This window comes from Petaurus breviceps, unplaced genomic scaffold (assembly GCF_028583685.1).
Source record: "Petaurus breviceps papuanus isolate PSGF00001 unplaced genomic scaffold, PetGlider_PUasm1.0 688, whole genome shotgun sequence".
NCBI classification, from domain to species: domain Eukaryota; kingdom Metazoa; phylum Chordata; class Mammalia; order Diprotodontia; family Petauridae; genus Petaurus; species Petaurus breviceps.
In genome coordinates, this window is record NW_027186457.1 from 23,759,563 (window position 1) to 23,779,772 (window position 20,210).

General features: G+C 42.8%; 1 protein-coding gene across 2 annotated transcripts in view; it reads left to right on the forward strand.

The window, feature by feature from the left end:
* The window catches only part of MCF2L2 (MCF.2 cell line derived transforming sequence-like 2), a 348,809-nt gene that overhangs the window by 108,002 nt on the left and 220,597 nt on the right, over positions 1–20,210 (forward strand). For both annotated transcript variants that reach the window (XM_069104786.1, XM_069104785.1), the window contains exons 4-5: positions 8,124–8,214; positions 11,621–11,740. In XM_069104786.1, coding sequence (XP_068960887.1) covers positions 8,124–8,214; positions 11,621–11,740 — 211 coding nt within the window. The remainder of the gene's footprint in view (positions 1–8,123; positions 8,215–11,620; positions 11,741–20,210) is intronic.

Sequence of the window (20,210 nt, forward strand, 5' to 3'; positions counted from 1 at the left end):
TCTCTCTCTCTCTCTCTCTCTCTCTCTCTCTCTCTCTCTCCCATTCCATCAAAGAACCAATGCAGTGAGCATTTTTAAAAAGAGTTCATGCTGTTGTCCCTAATTTTTTTAAACATCACTCATTCTCCTGGAATAGATAAAGAATAGACTCACTTCAGGAATGTCAGTGTGGCATAAAGGAGCTTTAGCTTGTCTCAGAGTGGGGAAGATTCAAGTCCTGCTTTGCATACGTGCTGCCCTGGGCAAGTTACCTTATCTCCCCCTTTTGTAGGTAACTCTCTGAGAAATTAGCTGCAGAGAAGGTGTACACTTGCAGTGGCAGAAGGAGTTTCCTCATCCGAAAATTCTCTCTATCAATGAAATCACAGGTCCATTCCCCGTGATGATCAAGGGGAAGGGTAGAACTCCCAGGGTTGTTGTGAGCATCAAATTAGAATATTTGTCAAAGCACTTAGCACAGTACCTAGCACATTGTTTTTTAGTCCTTTTCAGTCTGCCATTTCCTTCTTCAGCTTATTTTACAGATAAGGAAACTGAGGCAGACAGGGTTAAGTGATTTGCCCAGGGTCACACTGCTAGTAAGCATCTGAGGCTGTTTTTGATCCCAGGTCTTCCTGACTCCAGACCTGGCACTCTATCCACTGCACCACCTAGCCACCCTACTTGGCACCTTCCATATCTAATGCACCCGCCAGCTGCCTAAGAAGCTGGGGTGGAGAGGGAGTGCATTCCAGGCATGGGGCATAGCTGGTACAATAATGTGGAGATGGGAGATGGTGTATGTTGTGTGAGGAGCTCTAAGAAGGTCATTTGGGCTGGATTGTAGAGTGCTTGAACGGGAGTGCCATATAATAAGCCTAGAAAAGTAGGTCGGAACCAGGTTGCAAAGGACTATATGCCAAGAATGAGCTCCATTTATAGTAAAGAATGGGAGACACATGGTGGCCAACCATGGTCAGAATTTCAATTGTAATCTTTAAATAACCTGGAGAGGTGCATGGGGGCCCCTTCTATTTATTTAAAAATTACAAATGGATTCTTACCATGAGTTTCTTTGATAACCTTAGCAGACATGATGAGTTTTTGGCTAATCTCTAGACTTAAGGTCCAATCATGCAAGAATTCCCAGAAAAACCTCATCCCACTCCTTCCTTTGCTGATCTTTGAACATCCAGCACTCAGAAGTAGATAAACAAGGGATTTCTGATAAACAAAGTTCTTTTCTGGGCTTCTTTATTCTTCTCCAGGGACTGAAGGTATCATGTAGAAATGAATGGCAGGATCTGGCAACATCCCATCTGAATCCCTGGTAGGAGTGGTGGCCTCCCTTATCTCTCCGGTATTCCCTTCAGATTCCCAGAGCCAGGTGTGATCTGAGCTGTAGATAGCATCACTCAGCTATTTCTGAGGTGCCTTTGTTCTAGAGGGAGGGTGCTCCTTTCTGAAGGAAAGGATTGCTCCCCAGGTGAAAATTAGGGAGAAACATTCTAGGTCCTTATAACAACCACGATCTTCAACACCAACTTTCACAGATTGGTGTGTGGGAATCTGTCCAGCTTGCAGCTTACTTGTCCAGACTTCTCACACCTTCCTTCCCCCCATATTCTCTGTATTCCAGTGACACCAGCCCCCTGGCTTCTCCTAACATAAAACACTCCATTGTCTGACTCTGGGAATTTTCACCCATGCCTGGAATTCTCTCCCCCTTATAACCTCCACTTCCTGGCTTGGCTGGCTTCCCCTCAAGTTCCAGCTACAATTTTCCTGTCTACAAGAGGGCTTTCCTCCTGCATTCCTCAGAGATTTTCCATAAGTTCTATTCTGCTTATTGTGAAGAGGTTGAGATGCTGTAGATGATTAGCCCAAGGGCAACACCAGCACCCTAAGGGTAAAGCTTGATGTACTTTAGCTTTACTGTCTTCTACAAAAAAACCAAACTTGTTCAGGTCTTCCATCAAAGCAGGTGGCTCTCCTGTTCAATTGAGAGATTGTGGCTAACAGGATATCCAGAAGAAGGTATGGGAATGGACCTACCACTCCCTGGACTTCTGCCTACTGAGGCATCTTGTATACCTGTCCTTTCCTTCCAACAGGGGCTTGCGCTGACTCTACATACGCAGTCTCTTTCTAAGCCTGCAAACTGCCTGAGCTTTCTCTTAGCCAGCCCTGCCCCAAAGTTCCTCATTGAACACAGGAGCTGTGTTTGGGACCAAAAACTAGAGAACAGCTGTCCCGTTCCCACCGAGTCATCTCTCCTCCAAACTAAACATTCCCACTTCATAGGTCATGATATTCAATGTCTTCCTCATCCCTGTTGCCCTCCTCTGGGCACTCTCCTGTTTATCAGTGTGTAAGAATTTCTGGCTTTCATCCTGTTTCCCTTGTTCCTGGTGGGAATATTCCCAAGGCTGTTCCCCTCCCATTCCAATGGGAGAAAAGGGTGTTTCTTCCTCCCTCCCTGTTCCTTATTCCCACTCCCCACTTTGTTTTTGAAAGCCTGGTCTCTTGCTAAAGGACTGTCTTTAGGGCCATCCTTGGCCCTGGGACTCCCTTTATCTGAATAGTCACCAGCCCCATTCACTCAGCATGAGCTGTCTGAGTTTTCTCTCAGCTCTCAGCCCAGACTTGATCTAGGTACTCCATCCTCCCCCTTTCAGGGCTATGAGAAGCCACAGAAGTACAGTGGTCTTGGATTGTCTCCCTTCCTTTTGTCTCCCTCCCCCATGTAGGCAGGTAGGTTGGTAACAAGCATTTATTAAGCACTTAATGGTGCTAAGAACTAGGGAGACACAGAGAAGCAAAAAGACAGTCCCTGTCCACAAGGAGTTTACATTCTAATGAATCAGCCAGTCCATCAATAAGCATTTATTAATTACCTACTATTTGCTAGGCACTGTACTGAACACTTGGGATACAAAGAAAGGGGCTTACAACCGAATGCGGAAAGACAACATATAAAAGGCAGAGCAGAGGAGAAGGGGCAGGTGAGAGGGGGTACAGTGGGAAAGGCCTTAAAACCAGAAGCGTAGCTGAGAGAGGAATGAATGGTCAGTCTAAACCCATCTCTAAAATTGACCCCCCCCCCCCAAAAAAAGGAACTTACCAATGGGAAGAACCTGGCATGACAGAAGGTGATTGCAGCTTCCCATTAGAAGGTCCTAGGTGCTGGGGAAAGTTCCAAGGTGAGGGCAGTGAGCTAGGAACCTTCCTGCAGCCTTCTCCACTTTATCACACTGGTGGGACCCCTTCCCCAGTCCTTCCCAGCACTCCTCAGAATACCACGCTCTGGTATCCGACCACTCTGGTAAAGGCCTTCTTGTCCTCTCCGTCACCTTCTTTCTTTCTAACCCAAGAGGTCATTCTTTGCCAAGCCTGGTTGACCATACCAAATGAAGCAGTCCCGAGGGACCTCAGAAGCTGGATTTGGCTTCAACACTTTCCATAGCACTAATTATATATTTGCTAATATCATCACAGAATATGACAGCATTAGCACTTAAGTATAGATGATGAAAAGTCAAACCCAAGAGCAGATGTAGTTGGTCTGGCTCCCCTTGGCCATACGATCGGTGCTTTGTACCAGGGTGCTATCCTGGCACAGATGGTGAGGGTCACAAGAGCCATGCCCCCATTCCAATGACTGCTTTTACCCTTCAAATCCTGGACATCAACCCATCAACTGTTGTCAGAACTGGGGCTGTGTGACTTGGGGCTTGGTATCTTTGGCCTCTCCCTCTCTATTTTACGAGTTTGTTTTTCACATAGTTAATTTTTCTCTGTGTTACTGCCCTGGAATACTGCCTCATCCTAACTCTATGTAAAAGACTGGGATATTATGGGATTCACCACAGGTCCTGGGCAAAGCTCATTACAAATAGCCCACTTTTTGTGGTACTTTAAGTTTTGTAGAAAGTACTTTACATAGATTATCTTATTTGGGCCCCAGAACCCTGTGAGATGGGTGCTATTATTATCCCCACATTACAGGTAAGGATACCCAAAGTGATTTAGCAACTTACTTAACATCAAATGGCCAAGTAAGCACTAATGCTCACAAAGCTTCAAAAAAGGTGTTCTAGAGGAATAGTTTTATTTGTACAACAAGTACACAGAAAGGGCCCAGCCAAGACTGGTGAGAGCTCCTTCCCCTTCCAGTGGGCTGCTCCATCATGGACACCTTTGTATTACCCACGGGATATGGAAGGTCTCAGGATTTGAACTTCCATATTCGTTCTCCCTGCCTCGTCCATTCTACCTCTAGTACTAGTTCTTTCTCCAGCTTCTCTGATCCTCTGCCCCCCACTTTTTCTGGAACTTCTGAGCTCATTCCTCCTCTTGTCTCAAACCACTTCTTAACAAATTCCTTCCTGCCAAAGGGAAGGAAGACGACAGAACCAACCATCAGGAGAAGGCTTGCACCTTTGCAAAGTCCACTCTACGTACTTACTATTTCCTTCCTAAAGCTGTAAGAGTCTCTCTTAAGATCAATAACACTTAAAAGAAAGGGAAAAATCAATAAAACTTTATGGAAGCTTTCTGGGAAACACTTAATCTGTATATTACTAATTACTGTTGCTGAATTCAGCAGAAAGAAAAAGTTATTGACCTCCATGTAATGAATGCATTGATTTATTCTTTTTAGATGCCAGTCTACAGACACTGTAGATTCATTGATGACAAACCTAATGCTATTTTCTTTTTTTTTTTAAGCAAATAAAACTGGTCTTCAAATTCCCAGGCAATCTGAAACTCCAGATTGGTTTTTCATGAAGCACCAGGCAGCTTTTGTTAGTAGGAGAACACAAATCTGAGAATCTGGAGATTTGAGTTTTATACCAGTTTGGCCACGAAATAGTTAAATAACCTCAAGAAAGTCACTGCTTTTCTGATCCTCAGTTTTCTCAGCTGTAAAATGAGGGAACTGGACTAAATATTCATTAAGGTCCAGGATTATGCTGGAACCAATTCAAAGCAATTGCTAAATTTTCAGTGTGAGCGTTCACACCTTGGAAGCCAACAAACACTACAAATCAGATTTTGATTTATCACTGTGTTAATGGTCTAGACCTAAGAGAGTAATGGAGAAAATGTTAACAGTGAAGACTAAACTTAAAAGGATGCCTTGATTCTGATTGTTAGACATTTACCAGCACGACCCTGCATTCCATGACTCATTCCAGGTTTATCACCTTAGAGTCAACCCTCATTTTTCCCTCTCTCTCATCCTCTACCATCCAGTCAGTTGTTGTGTCTTATGTAACCAGCTAACACATATCTTTATATCCATACCCTCTTTTCCGATCATGAGGATATAACTCTAGTTGAAGCCTTCATCACCCCTTTTTTAAGAATTTCTCCTTTGGTTTCGCTACTTTTAATTTCTCCCTTCTCCAATTCATCTCCCAAATAATTGCTAAATTGCCTTCCTGATGTGCATAGATTTCACCATATCACTCCCCAGTTCAAAAGTCTTCATTGGCTCCCTATCACCTTCTAGATAAAGTTCAGACTACTCTGTCTGGAATTTGTGACTTTCTACCACCTGGCACCAGCCTTCTTTTCCAAGCTTATCTCATAGTATTGCCCTCCATTTATTCAGCACACACATGAGGCAGGACAGAGCTCTTCTTCCTGAACACATACTGTATTCACCTTGCTCCCATCTTTTCAATACTTTCCCTCTCTGTCCTCCTCTTCCCTGGTAAACTTCCTACTCATCCTTTCAAGCCCAATTCACATCTAAACTCCTCTTCTGGTCTTCTCTGCTGTCCCTGGCCAATAATGACCATTCCCTCAGATTTTACATACCACTTGGATAACTCTCGAATGCATTTTCCATGTCATAAATTTCCATGTATGGTGTGATAGCCACCAGTTCCTTATTCCCCTACAAAGCTGTAAACTCCTTGGGAGCAGGCAATCTTGTTTTCTCTGACCTTTGGCTCTCCACCTACTTCCCTGACTATTCCTTCTCCTCTTCTTTGTTGGTTCATCATCAGTATCAAGTCTACTAACTGTAGGTGTCCCTCAAGGTGCTGTCTGGGTCCCTCTTTTCTTCTCTCTCCACTCTCTTCCAATGTTTAATTATCAGCTCCATGATGGACTTCCTGGTACAAAAGAGTCAGCCCATGCGTAACCTATATCAAATTGCTTGCCTTTTCAGTGAGGGGGAAGGGAAGGAAGGGAAAGAACTTAAAGCCCCAAATTTTAAGAAATGAATGTCTAAAACTGTTTTTACATGTAGTTGGGGAAAAATATTAAATAAATATTTTAAAATATGGCTGTCATAAGGTTAACACACACACAGAGTCAGACCAGTATTTATATATCACTTTAAGGTTTGCCAAGCTTGCAAAGCTTTATAAATATGATCTCATTGTACCCTCACAATAACCTTGAAAGGGAGGTGCTATTATAATCCCTTTACCTTATAGATGTGGAAACAGACTGGGAGAGGTAAGTTGACTTGTCCATGGTAACACAACAAGTAAATGAGACAGGATTTGAACTCAGATGTCCCTCACTCCAAGTCCAGTGTTCTAGCCCCAGGGACACCTTGCTGCCTCTGTAACATGTTATTACAGAATAGATTGACCGATACCAAACCTTCTTCCTTTCCTCAAGCTCTGCTGAGGTTTCCTTCCCTGCTCAGCTCCCAAGACTTACTCAAATCAGTCACTCCTCCCATGGCCACCTTCATGGCCCCAAGGGTGCTTATGACTATTTTCTCTAAGAAAGAATTTGACAATTTTGCTTTATGATTCCTGATACTTTTAAAAATCATAGTCACTTTTGAAGTTACAAAAATAAAAATGAATGAATAAAAGGAGTGCCCTAGAGATGCCCAGGCCGAGCAGAAGGGAGAGAGATCCTAGGATTCAGGACAGGAACGTCCTCATTTTTTGTAGAGAGGGGAAGCAACTTGCCCAAAGTCACAAAGGTAACAAGTGGCAGAGTCAGGATTTGAACTCAGGCTCTCTGACTACAAGGACAAGGTGGCAGAGTGAAGGGAGCACTGGGCCTGGATTCAGGAAGACCTGAGTTCATATCTGGCTCAGACTCTTACTAGTTGTGTGACCTTGGGCAAGTGACTTAAACCTGTTTGCCTCAGTTTCCCCATCTGTAAAATGAGTTGGAGATGGAAATGACAAAACCCTCCAGTATCTCTGCCAAGAAAACCCCAAGTGGGGTCATGAAGAGTCAGACACAATGGAAAAAATGAATGAACTCTGGCTTCAAATCCCAAGCTTTTTTTCTGCACTGTGGTCCAGGATAATGGGCTGGAGGTAACAGGGCCTAGAGTTGTCTCACTCGGGACAATATAAGCTCCTGGAAGGGAGAGATTATTTTGTTTTTGTCCTCCTGTCCCCAGAACCTTGCCTGGCACAGAGAAGGCACTTCATGCATGCTGTATTGATGAATTGACTGATTGCATGCCTCTTCCTCATGGGCAACTTTATGTAAGGTATTTGCATGTAATAAGGAGAATGGAGAAGGGCAGGAAATAGTCCTTCCTCAAGGCTTTCCTTTTAAAAGGATCAGAATATCACTGGGTTTAGGGCCAGAAGGGACCTTTGGGATTATTCAGACTCATCCCTCACTATACAGAGGATCCAGGGCAGGGGGAGCCCACAAGTGAGCAGGTTCTGGGGTCTCCACAGACACATTTCCTTTCATGCATATCCCGATTCTTGATCACACGTTTTCAAGCTTTATTCCACTCCCCTGATTCCTAGTGAGCTGTTTGCACCCTGCACTGAATGTGTTGCCTTCTCCCACAGCCCAGATACAATCCTCAGTAGGAACCAGCACCAGCCCCGTGATATGTCAGCGTTTGGGGAGAAAAGATGACAGGGCCCAACATGGGGGTGTCCCACCTCCCCCTAGTGTCTGCCAGGCTCCTTTGGCATGTTCAGTGTCGGTCAGGCATGGAGACATGTGGCCTTAGTCTGCTACCAGCCAGAGATGGAACAGCTGAGAGAGATGGACAGATAGAATATTCGTGTTTTATGAAGGCTGCCAAGTAGGAGCTGCCCTTGCTCCCCGGGCCATAGGCTGGGCCCTTGGAACACTGCCCCTGTGGGTGCGTGTAACCCTGCACATCTCCTTGTGTTCCTTTGCAGTCTGGAGGCTGCCAGCATCGGGTTCATCATCGTTATCGACAGAAGGAGAGACAAATGGAACTCCGTCAAGGCATCCCTGACCCGGATCGCGGTGAGTCCACATTTGCTCGTTTTTACTCTGCTGTTTGTGATGGAGAAAATGTAAGCTTGCCTGCCCTAAGAAGCCCCCCCCCCCCACTTAACCATTGCCAGCAAAGCATGTTTCCCCAGTCTCCTGGAAGGCGAACAACTGGGGGATGTGTCAGCTTTCAGGCAGAAAGGGTTTTCTGAATACTAAAGGACACTCACTTAAATCCTGGGTCTGGCTGGACAGAGCAGAGTGACCAAGCGGAACATTTCATATGCGTTTAAAAAGCAAACGGCGTGACAGGCATGCCTTCATCTTCTGATTACAACACAGACCCTGTTGAGTTGGGAGCTAGAGGTGGACATTGTGTTGGCATTACGCTTTCTGAGTGTGTAGGAAGAGAAGTTGGTGGCCAGAGGGGAGTCAGGAAGAACTCAGTTCAAATCCTGTCTCAGATCCTTACCAATTCTGTGACCCTAGGCAAGCCACTCAATCGCTTCCTGCCTCAGTTTCCCCATCTGCAAAATTGAAGGTGTTAGATTCTAAAGCCCCTTCTACCTGCAGAACTATGACCCTATGTTCATTTCTTTTAAGCTGTGGTTGTTTGGGGTATTTTTTAAGCCAGTGTAATTCTCAAATCTTTTGTTCTGTTTCACTCAAATTCACCGGGAAGGGAGGGCGGGAATTACCATTTATTGCAAGGTTTATTTCTGCAGTTGTTCTTGAAGTACATTCTGATGCTTTCAGATATGCACAAGGGGCAGATTCTGCCCCTTGTCGGGACCCCCTGCCTCCCAGCCCTTCCTCATCACCCTTCCCTTTTTTAAAAAAAAGGATTTGGTTTCTTCAAGTTTGAGTGGCAAAGGCTATGGAATCTGACAGGCAAGGTGGAGTAATGGGGAAGGCTGAAGAGCGTGGGCAGAGGGGGTGGCTCGCTCATTTTAAGCCCCTCCTGCAGTGAAATGGAATCCTGTTGGCCTCCAAGAGGATAGGGATTAAATAAAAAAATTCCTTCCTGGAAGATTTGGTACTTCTTTCTTTCATTTGTTGACAGAGTGTCTAGACATGAACTTGGAGTTAGGAAGAAGAGTTCAAATCCTGACTCAGACACTTATTAGCCAGTGTGACCCTGGGCAAGAAACAACCTCTCTCTGCCTCGGTTTCCTAGACTGTAAAATGGGGGTAATAATAGCACCCACCTCCCAGGGTTGTTATGAGGATCAAGTGAAATGATAATATATGTAAAGCAATTTGCACACTTAAAATGTTATATTTTATATTATATTGTTATTATTATATGTGATATTATTATTATATGTTATAATTGTCTGTGATTTCATTACTGTGGAGAATTCTCTGACTGGAAATGCTCCCCACCAAAGCAAGTTAATTAGACTCTTAAGTGACTTGTCCAGAATTATACAGTCAAGAATAGTCAGGGGGACTTGAAGCCAGATCTTTCTGAGGATAAAACTGCCTGCCTAGTACCATAATCACCTTTTTATTGTGCTTCAGGATAAATAGAATTCCAGGTAATCATAGTGATAGGACTTGGCAAAATTCCAGGTTCTTGCAAGCATTGCATGCAAGCAAGATCTAGGGTAGGAGGTCTTAACTCTTTGTGTGTGTCATGGCCCCCTTTGGCAGTCTGGCATCTGTGGACCCCTTCTCAGAAAGATGCTTTTAAATGTATAAAATAAAATGCATGGGGTTACAAAAGAAAATCATTATATTGAAACCTAGTTACCAAAATAGCTTTTTTTCTTTTTTAGCTTTAATTTTTTATCTTTTTCTAATTGCATGTAAACATTTTAAAGATTTTTTAAAAAGATTTTATCATTTTTTTTTAAAACCAACAAATTCTCAGACCCCAACTGAAGAACCCCTGTTCTTAAGAGACAGAGAGGGGGAAAACACAGCTTCTACCCTGACAACTTGATTCCATGAGTCTATTTGTGGCTATAGAATTATCCTTTCTAGTGACTCCACCCACACTTGGCATCTTGAGGATACAACTGTAGGCTCGGAGCTTCATAACTATTTCTTACTCACTTAACACCAAGACATAAGATTTGAAGAGCTGGCTGAAGTGAGGAGGGAAGGGGCAGGTAAAGGAGTTTCTTTTCCATCTACAAGATCCTAGCAGAAGAAGAACTGGGTAACTAAACAGGGCCAATAGTCTCTGCAGAACATTCCTAGGCATGGTAAATTGTAGAAGGGTGTTAGCAGTATTTCTGAGCCCCCATTCCATCCAAAGAATTCTCTAGCAGGATTTCAATGCCAAGGGATACCTGGTTCTCTTCAGACCAGTGGGCACCTGGTCATTTGGAATGTGGTAACAGCCATGATACCAGTGATTGTTTCTGCCTTCTGTCATGGATCCACTCACTTTTAGCACCTCCCACTGTTGCTGTCTACCCAGTAGTCCATTGGGGTGAAGGGCCTCTAGATAGTATTTTCCTTTACTCATTAGTCTCCTGCAGAGAGTGAGTCCAGGTTTGGTGCTACAAGAGACCTTGGTGGCAGTCAGCTCCAGCTCCCTATTTTATAGATAAATAACCTAATAACCAGTGAAACTAAGAGATTTGCTACAGGCTACGTGGGTTATGAGTAAAAGAGCCAAAATTCAAGTCCAGGTCCCCCTTTGAGGATCTGACACTGTCTATACTGCACCATTTTGTGCACTCCTTTTAAACATTAAACTACAATATAGCAAACACCTCCAATTTGTGACTAGATAACAAAATTGTTAACAGTAGCAACCATGTCTGATTGAATAGAGCCCACTATGTAGCTGGAGACATTTAAGTAGATTAGGAGCATAGACTGTGCTTGGGACATCAGCTTCTCTGCACCCAGAGTTCCAAGCCCAGCACCTGTGGACAAAAGCACAGGAAAGTGGGATGGTCCCTGTCCTCAGAGAGCTTGCACTTGACTGGTAGATGTAATGAGGATATGGATTAGTAAATACAAGGTGGTCTGAGAACGAAGAAGGCATTAAGAGATCACAAGGGGTGCAAGAACACAATACCTAGGAAAGGAGAGGAGGGGAGCTGGAGGAGGTGCTCAGAAAAGGTTTAAATACAATTTGATACGTGCAATTCAATTCAACAAGCACTTATTGCTTGTTGCTGTGTGCCAAGTACCACGGAAACAAATGCACAATTGAGAGTCCCCACCTTCTAAGAATTTACCTCTTACTAAGGGAGGCTCCCCATTTCCCCTATATCCCAGAATGATTTCATTTGGTCTGTCTCCCAGACTTCTTCCATCCATATCCAAACCAGGCATTTGGAGTCTTTCCCTGGGCTTCTCCTTTAATTACTCGTGGTTCGCTTCAGGGCAATTGCACCACCTTGCCTGAGATTCAGGGTGCATGGGGTCGGGGACATGAGATGCCTTTCCTCATGAACTTCTTTCATTATTCCAGGGAGCATTTCCAGGAAATCTGCAGCTTGTCTTTGTCCTTCGGCCATCCCGCTTTATCCAAAGGACCATCGCTGACATCGGCATTAAACTGTACAGAGATGACTTTAAAATGAAGGTACCGGTAAGCACACCCTTCCATTTTCCATTTTCTTTGTCACAATTTCTGTCTCTGCTTCTCTTATCTTCTCTTTCTTCCTCCTGTCTTCTTTTTTCCTATTTCTTTTCAACTTCTCATCTTTCTTCCCCTTTTTCATCCTCATCTTCTCCTTTCCCTGCTCCTCTTCCTCCTCTTTCTCTTCCTGCTCCTCCCTCTTCTTCCCTCATCTGTTCCTATCTTCCTCTTTTTATACACCAAATCTTTCACAAGTGCCTTCCACTGTACAGTGGATATAAACATAGATAAAATATGGTTCCTGGAGTCAAGGAGACTATCATTTAGTTTCAAAGACAAGACAGAAATGCACATAAAAATATTACTGACGATCCAAAGCAGTATGTGTTAGGTGTCAGTGGCTTGGTCTCGATTCAATTCAATTTAATACACATTTTCTGAGTGCCTCCTATGTACAGGGCACTGTGCTAAGTACTAGGGATACAGAGAGAAAGATAAAAGTAGTCCCTACCCTCAAGGAGCTTATGTTCTACTGAGAAAATAAATGAAATAAAGAGACAGTGTGAATTGACCAATAGAGAGCCCACCTTGAAACCAGGAAATCAGTCCCTGCCTCTGACACATTCTGACTGTGTGACTCTGGGCAAGTCACTTAACCCTCTATGCCCCAGAAAATGCTGTAAAAGACTCATTTCTGGAGCAGGTAGTAACCTGCTTGAGTGGAAGGTATTTCCTGACCAGAATTTCCCTGCACCAGTGAAATCGCAGGTCTAGACAAAGCAAGTGATTTAGGAGTTTGCCAAAGGGAAAGTTGGCTGTGGCTTTGGAATAGTCACAGGTCATGGTGGGCCTTGGAAGCTGGGTAATCAAGACACAGGCAGAGAGAAGGGGGTGGCGTTTTAGGGTGGGGGAGGGGCAGGGACCTGGATAAAGTAGAGACCCTGAGGAAGTGGTGAGAAAGGAGATCTGGAAGACGTATCAGGTTGAGGAGTTTGGAACTGATCCATAGAATTGCAAAAGTTTTCCAAGGAGTGTGTGTGTGTGTGTATGTGTGTGTGTGTGTGTCTGTATGTGTGTGTGATGAAAATTATGTTTATAGGATTATAATCCCCAGCATTAACCTAGGGAAGATGTGCGTGGGAGTGCAAGGAATAGAGAAACCCTACAATTGCTTCTAGCACTGTGTGATGGATATAGAAAGATAAAATGTGGTCATACCCTAGGGAACTTGGAGTCTATTTGTGAAGATGAGAGCTACCCACAGAAGATACTTAATCTGAGACAGAGTATGTTCAAGGACCATGGCACGGGAGTAATTCAATTCAATTCAATAAACATCAGTTAGCAAGGCAATGGAGTAGTGGAGGAAGAGGTTATTAGGAGTTGAGCCTGGGTTGATGCAAGGAGCCGGAAAGTGGAAAGGAAGGGAAGGGGTGGATTTGAGAGCTAGAAGGAAAACAGAAAGGACAGCCTAGAGTGATGAGTGGATATTGGGGCAAAGGCTTTCTACTCTCTTCTCTCTTCCCCTTTTTGTTTTGGGGATTTTTTGGTTCCCATTTTGGTTAATTTATCAAATGATTTGTTCTGCACCCTTTGGAATTAAGCCAACCTCAGAGTATATTTTCCTTTTTTTTTTTTCCATTCTTCCCCCTGCCAAAGAACGTTCCCCCATCTGGGTTTCAAGAGCTGAGATGAGCATTAAAAGAAATGTAGCCCAGATGTTTCTGATTCAGTTATTCTTAACTCAGCAAAAAAAAAAAAATGGTAAAAAAAAAATTCGGCCTTAAACATGGAGGAAACTCATGATACTTTCCATGAGCCACTCAAGCCTTGTTTTTCCTTATAGAAATGAGGATTCAGTGCCTTTTGCCAGCCCCTTAAACTCACATCCCTAGAAGGCTGGGATTTGATACTTGGAAAGATTTGACCAAGTTCCAGATATATTCCAAATGTCTTGTAGAAAGAAGATCCTTCCAAGTAGCATATACATATATAAAGATCAATGTCTATAGATAATTTTCTTGTTCCTTGGTGATTCTTCATTGAGAATTGAAAGGAGCTCTTTCATCCTGATGACAAGCAACTTGTTTTTATTGTTGGCCATCCAACACGCATTTGTTCAAATGAAATTGCATCTGTAAAGTGATTAACACAGTGACTGACACAGAGTAGGCACTTTAATAAAGGTTTATTCCCTTCCCTTCTCCATTCATTAAGTGCCTACTGTATGCCAGGCACTGACAGATCCTGCCCTCAATCAGCACACAGTCTAATGGGGAGACAATATGCAACAACTAGGTACAAGCAAGATACATAGAAGATAAATTGGAGGTAATCAATAGAGGGACGGCGTTAGTATTAAGGGGGAATTGGGTCGAATGATTTTACTGCCTTCAGCTACTTTTGATAAAAACAGCTTGAATTCCTACCCCACAATACATTTTATTAAAGTTAAGTAAAAGAGTCTAGCATTGTGGTGCAGTGGCTAGAGGACTGACCTCATAATCAGGAAGATGATAGAAATTCCAGGCAGAGTTGAAAGGGTCCTTAGAAGCCAACTCATCCATTTTATGGATGAATAAGCTAAGACCTAGAGAGGTCATAGGACCATGAATCTGGGACTGAAGGGGACCTTGGTGGCCTTCTAGTCTAGTCTTCCCCTTATTTTACTAATGAGGAAAGTGAGGCACAAGCAGCTTGCCGAAGAGGTTCACATAGGAGCAGAGCCAGGATTAGAATTCAGTTCTTCTGACTCTAAATTCATCATTCTTTCCCTGTACCACCCTTGCCACAACCATGAAGGTGATTAAATGATGAAGCCCCAAATTTTTATTATCTTAAAGACTTTGGGTTGGTAGGAAGGGTTGGGAGAGAGGTCAGAGTGGTCTGGGGGGCTCAGAGACTCACCCAGGGTCACACTGCTGGTCAGGTGTTGATCACAAATGTTCTTGGTTCCAAGGCCAGCCTTCTCTCTGTCCACTGTGCCATGCAATAGACAGACAGATGGATGGACAGACTGACAGATAGATAGATAGATAGATAGATAGATAGATAGATAGATAGATAGATAGATAGATAGATAGACAGACAGATGTATGGATGGATAGATAATAGGGACAGATAGAGATAGAAACAGAAAGATAGAGGCAGAGAAACAGGGATGAGGACAGCTGGGTATGCTGGCTAAACCACTACTCTCTTAGATCCTACCATGCTGAGCTTATCATTAGAGAGCTGGTCAACTAATGATGATACTTGTGGCCACAGAAAGTCATGAAATCTGACTGATGAGCCATTGAAGGCTTATGGTCTGTGTAAGTTGACAGAATGCCCTAAGTTAGGGATTCTCAAACTATGTGTGAATCCATACACGCATACTGAAAATGCATACAAAATACGTATATCTACGTATACCCAGATCAGCTCCCATTCTCTTTACACAAAGCCCACACAACCAAACCTTTTTATAAAAAAGCAGAATTAGAGCTCATTATGCACCACCACATCCATCAGCTGTGTTCCCTTGTGTGTTGGATACTCTGCCTCTTACTGTTGGTTTTTTTTTTCTTTTAAAAATTTCTATCACAAGGCCTGTAGAGTTTGGATTCTTTTTTTACCTGAGTATGTTAAGCTAAGACCCTACTGAAGTTTGTGATGAATTAGGCCCCTCCCTATGTTGAACTCTGGCCTCCACTCTCTACAATCAAAATCCCTTTGGAAGCCAAGACAGGGCGATACCAGGTGAGCTGGTTTTCATCAGTCAAGGGAGAGAGTCCATGGGCCACAGCATTCCCTCCTGAGTCTGGCCATTGGGGAGAGCTGAGTGAGCAGCCTGGATGTCTCTGTCAGGTAATAAGATTCCAGGCTCTGCTGGGAAAATTACATCTGTTGAATAAGACTTTGTACACCCAGCTTCTAAGAAGCCATAAGGAGTCTCCATGACAACCACTTGGCCTCCCTCCCTTTCCTGGATGTGGAATGCATTTTTAACTTGCTAACGTCTTCTCTTCAGCCTGAAAAATTCTTATTTTTAGAAGAACCACTATCCAAAAGTAATTAAAATAAGGGAATGTGGGAGAAGCTCATAGACAAGATCCAATGAGGTGGAGGGAAGGCATGGACACAAGATGTAGAGGAAGAAAGAATTCAGGAGAAGGGGACATCTAGGCCCCTGCTCAAGGGCAACAGAGAAGAAAAAAAGTCTAGTTGAGGAGAGCTGGCATCCATCAAAACCACTCTGGTTGCCTTAAATCTTACCTTGACCTTAAACCTTTGGATCTTAACTTATCTCCCTCTGGTCCACAGAGGAATACTGAGTTGGCTCAGGAACTTTCACCAGATATAAGGCAGGAATATTTTCCAAACTGTGTTCTAGAAACCTGTATGGAATTTCTTCATAAAGGCATATTCCCCAATGATATTTAAGTGCTGGCCATAGGAGCAAAGATTTAGAATTCAGGGGTCAACCCTTTGATTTGACAGGTGAGGAAACTGAGGCTCAAAAAGGGGATATGACTTGCTGTAGGTCACACAGAGAACCATACATTTAGAGCAAGAGGGGCCTTGTTATCTAGTCCAACATGCTCCCATTTTACAGATGAGAAAACTGAGGTTTAAAGTCTTGGAAGTTACAAGTGACACAGCTAAGTGTTAAAGCTTCTTAGTTTATAATGAAGGTGAGAAAGACTGTCTATAAACCAGAACAAAGTCAAAGAAAACTCCAAGAAACCTCATCAGATATAAATAAACTTTACCCTTCTCTGCTAACCCAACCCCCTCCATCCTTCACTCCTATCCCCCAAAGCAGGTTTCACACCAACATGAAAACTGGGTACTTGCACACATAAAATGCTCTCAATTATCCACAGGTCATATAGAAAAAGAGATTTCTAGAGGTCCTCGAATTGAGACCAATCCCCAAGCATCATCAGCCATTAAATCAACCTTCTTTCTTATCAGACTTTTCCACAGGGGCACACATAAGTAATCAAAACATAAATGTCAAGCCCATCTCTCTCCTGCTTTTTCAAAGAGGGAGAGTTACATCCTCTCAGCCTCAGTGTTTTCATTTGAAAAATGGGGATAATCTTGCTGCTAAAATTACCTGCAACTACCAAGGTTGCTCTGAAGCTCAAATGAATGATTTATGGAATACACTTTGTAAGCCTTAAACTGCTTTAGAAGTATCTGTTATTATTGTTATATTCTACCTGATTTAAGATTGTGTTTGTTATACTTTTTTTCCCTCTCACTCCCACCTTTTTTCCCTCATGTTTTATTTATTTATTTTTAGTTTTCAACATTCATTTCCACAAGATTTTGAATTATAAATTTTCTCCCCCCACCCCAAAATAGTGAGCCTGCTGAATACCCCTTCCCCCAATCTGCTCTCTCTTATATCCTCCCCCATTCCTCCCTGAACTTTCTAGTAGGGCAAGATGGATTTCTATGCCCCACTGCCTATATTTCTTATTTCTCAGTTGCATGTAAAATACAATTTTTAAAAATTAAAAAAAATTTTAACATTTGTTTGTAAAGCTTCGATTTCCAGATTCTTTCCCTTCTTCCCTCCTCACCCACCCTCCCTGGTTCAATATAGGTTCTACATATGTAGTTATGCAAAACATTTCCATAGCAGTTATATTGTAAAAGACTAACTATATTTCCCTCCATCCTATCCTGCCCCCCACTTATTTTGTTTTCTACTTTGACCCTGTCCCTTTTCAAAAGTGTGTGCTTCTAGCTACCCTCTCCCATAATCTGCCCTCCTTTCTATCATCCTCCCTCTTATCCCCTTCCCGCCTACTTTCCCATAGGGTAAGATACCCAATTGAGTGTGTATGTTATTCCCTCCCTAAGCCAAACTCAATGAGAATAGGTTGACTCATTCCCTTTTACCTTCCTGCTCTTCCCCTCCATTGTAAGAGTTTTCTCTTGCCTCCTTTATATAACATAATTTACCCCATTCTCTCTCAACCCTTCTCCTTCTCCCATAATATTCCTCTCTCACCTCTTGATTTTATTTTTTAGATATCATCCCTTCCTATTCAACTGATCCTGTGCCCTCTATCTATGTATGCATGTACACACATATACACATACTTACATATGTATTTATATGCACATATACCTTTCTATACATACAAATATATTCCCTTCAACTATCCTCATACTGAGAAAAGTTGCATGTTACAATTATCATTTTTCCATGTAGGAATGTAAATAGTTCAACTTTAATAAGTTCTTTATGATTTCTTTTCCCTGTTTACCTTCTCATGCTTCTCTTGCTTCTTGTATCTGAAAGTCAGATTTTCTGATCAGCTCTGATTTTCTCATCAAGAATACTTGAAAGTCCTCTGTTTCATTGAATGACCATATTTTCCCCTGAAGCATTATACTCAGTTTTGCTGGGTAGGTGATTCTTGGTTTTAATCCTAGCTCCTTTGACCTCTAGAATATCATATTCGAAGCCCTTTGATCCCCTAATGTAGAAGCTGCTAGATCTTGTGTTATCCTGATTGTGTTTCCACAATACTCAAATTGTTTCTTCCTGACAGCTTGCAGTATTTTCTCCTTGACCTGGGAGCTCTGGAATTTGTCTATGATATTCCTAGGAGTTTTCTTTTTGGGATCTTTTTCAAGAGGCGATCGGTGAATTCTTTCCATTTCTATTTTGCCCTCTGGTTCTATGATATTAGGGCAATTTTCCTTGATAATTTCTTGAAGGATGATTTCTAAGCTCTTTTTTTGATCATGGCTTTCAGGTAGTCCAATAATTTTAAAATTATATTTCCTGGATCTATTTTCCAGGTCAGTGGTTTTTCTAATGAGATATTTCACATTGCCTTCTATTTTTTTCATTTGTATCATTCATAAAATTTCATTTATAGTATCTTGATTTCTCATAAAGTCATTAGCTTCCATTTGCTCCAATCTAATTTTGAAAGAATTATTCTCTTCAGTGAGTTTTTGAAATTCTTTTTGCATCTGGCCAATTCGCTTTTTAAGGTATTCTTTTCCTCATTGGCTATTTGGGCCTCTTTTGCCATTTGACTTAGTCTATTTTATTTTTTGCTTTTTTGGAGGGGCAATTGGGGTTAAGTGACTTGCCCAAAGTTACATGGCTAGTTTTGGGTTGTCTGAGACCAGATTTGAACTCAGGTCCTCCTGACTCCAGGGCCAGTGCTCTATTCACTGTGCCACCTAGCCGCCCAAAATGACAAACTTTTTTTTTGCTTTTGCTTTTTGTAGGGGGAAAGGTAGGGCATTTGGGATTAAGTGACTTGGTCACTGGCTATTTTTTTGTGTTAAGTGTCTGAAGTCAAATTTGAACTCAGGTCCTCCTGTAGTCTATTTTTGAGGTGTTATTTTCTTCAGTATTTTTTGAGTCTCCTTTAGCAGGCTGTTAACTTGCTTTTAATGATTTTCTTGCATCATTTTCATTTCTCTTTCCAATTTTTCCTCCACTTCTCTCACTTGATTTTCAAAATCCTTCTGAGCTCCTCCATGGCCTATAATCAGTTCATATTTTTCTTGGAAGCTTTGGTGCAGGAGTTCTGACTTTGTTGTCTTCCTCCCATTCCATGCTTTGATCCTTTTTGTCCCCAAAAAAGGAATCTGTTGTCTGATTGTGTTACTCTGCTTCCAGAATAGAGAGAGCTGTGTCCCAAATCACTGGGGTTTTCACAGCTGTCAGAGCCATTAGTTGGTGCCCTCTCTACAGCCCCCACAAGCTCTGGCACTCTGGCCACACACCCTAGGACCAACACCCAGGACTGCCACCCAGATCCAAGCAGGTTAAAGCAAGAGTGATTACCCTCTGAATGGTCGCTTGGTTCCCCTATGATCTGCAGGCCAGGAGTTTTGGAGGCAACCACACAGCAGCAGCTGCAGCCACTGCACCTCTGCCACCTCTCACCCAGGGGGCAGGGGCCAGAAGGTGCTCTTCTATCACTCAGTTCCAGCAGAGTTCCCGACTGACCTTTTACTTTCTCTTTGGAGTTTGTGTTGGGAAGTCTGGAAGCCGCCACAGATGCTGGTGACTCACTCTCCTGAAGTCTGTTCTGGCTGGCCTGTGCCTCAGGTCAGGGCACCCTGCGGCTAAAATCGTGGGCTCGTTTGTGGCTGTGCTCGGCTCCCAGTTCAGTGTGATAGACCCCTCCTGTCGGCCTGCCAGGCTGCCTTCAGCAGGAGATCTGTTTCTCTCTATCACTCTGTGGCTTCTGCAGTTCTAACATTTGTTTAGAGTCATATCTTACGGTATTGGAGGTGGTTGGAGCAGGAGCTCAGCAAGTTGCTGCTTTTAACCCCACCATCTTGGCTCCCATTTGTTATAAAACTTAACAAAAAGTTAACATAATATTAATGTTGATGTGTTTATATTAAAGGGATAATGTTAATATCTGCATACAGTGCCCTCCACCTCTGAAACATGACATATGGAATCATATATGTATGAAAAATAGTCTGATTATATGTG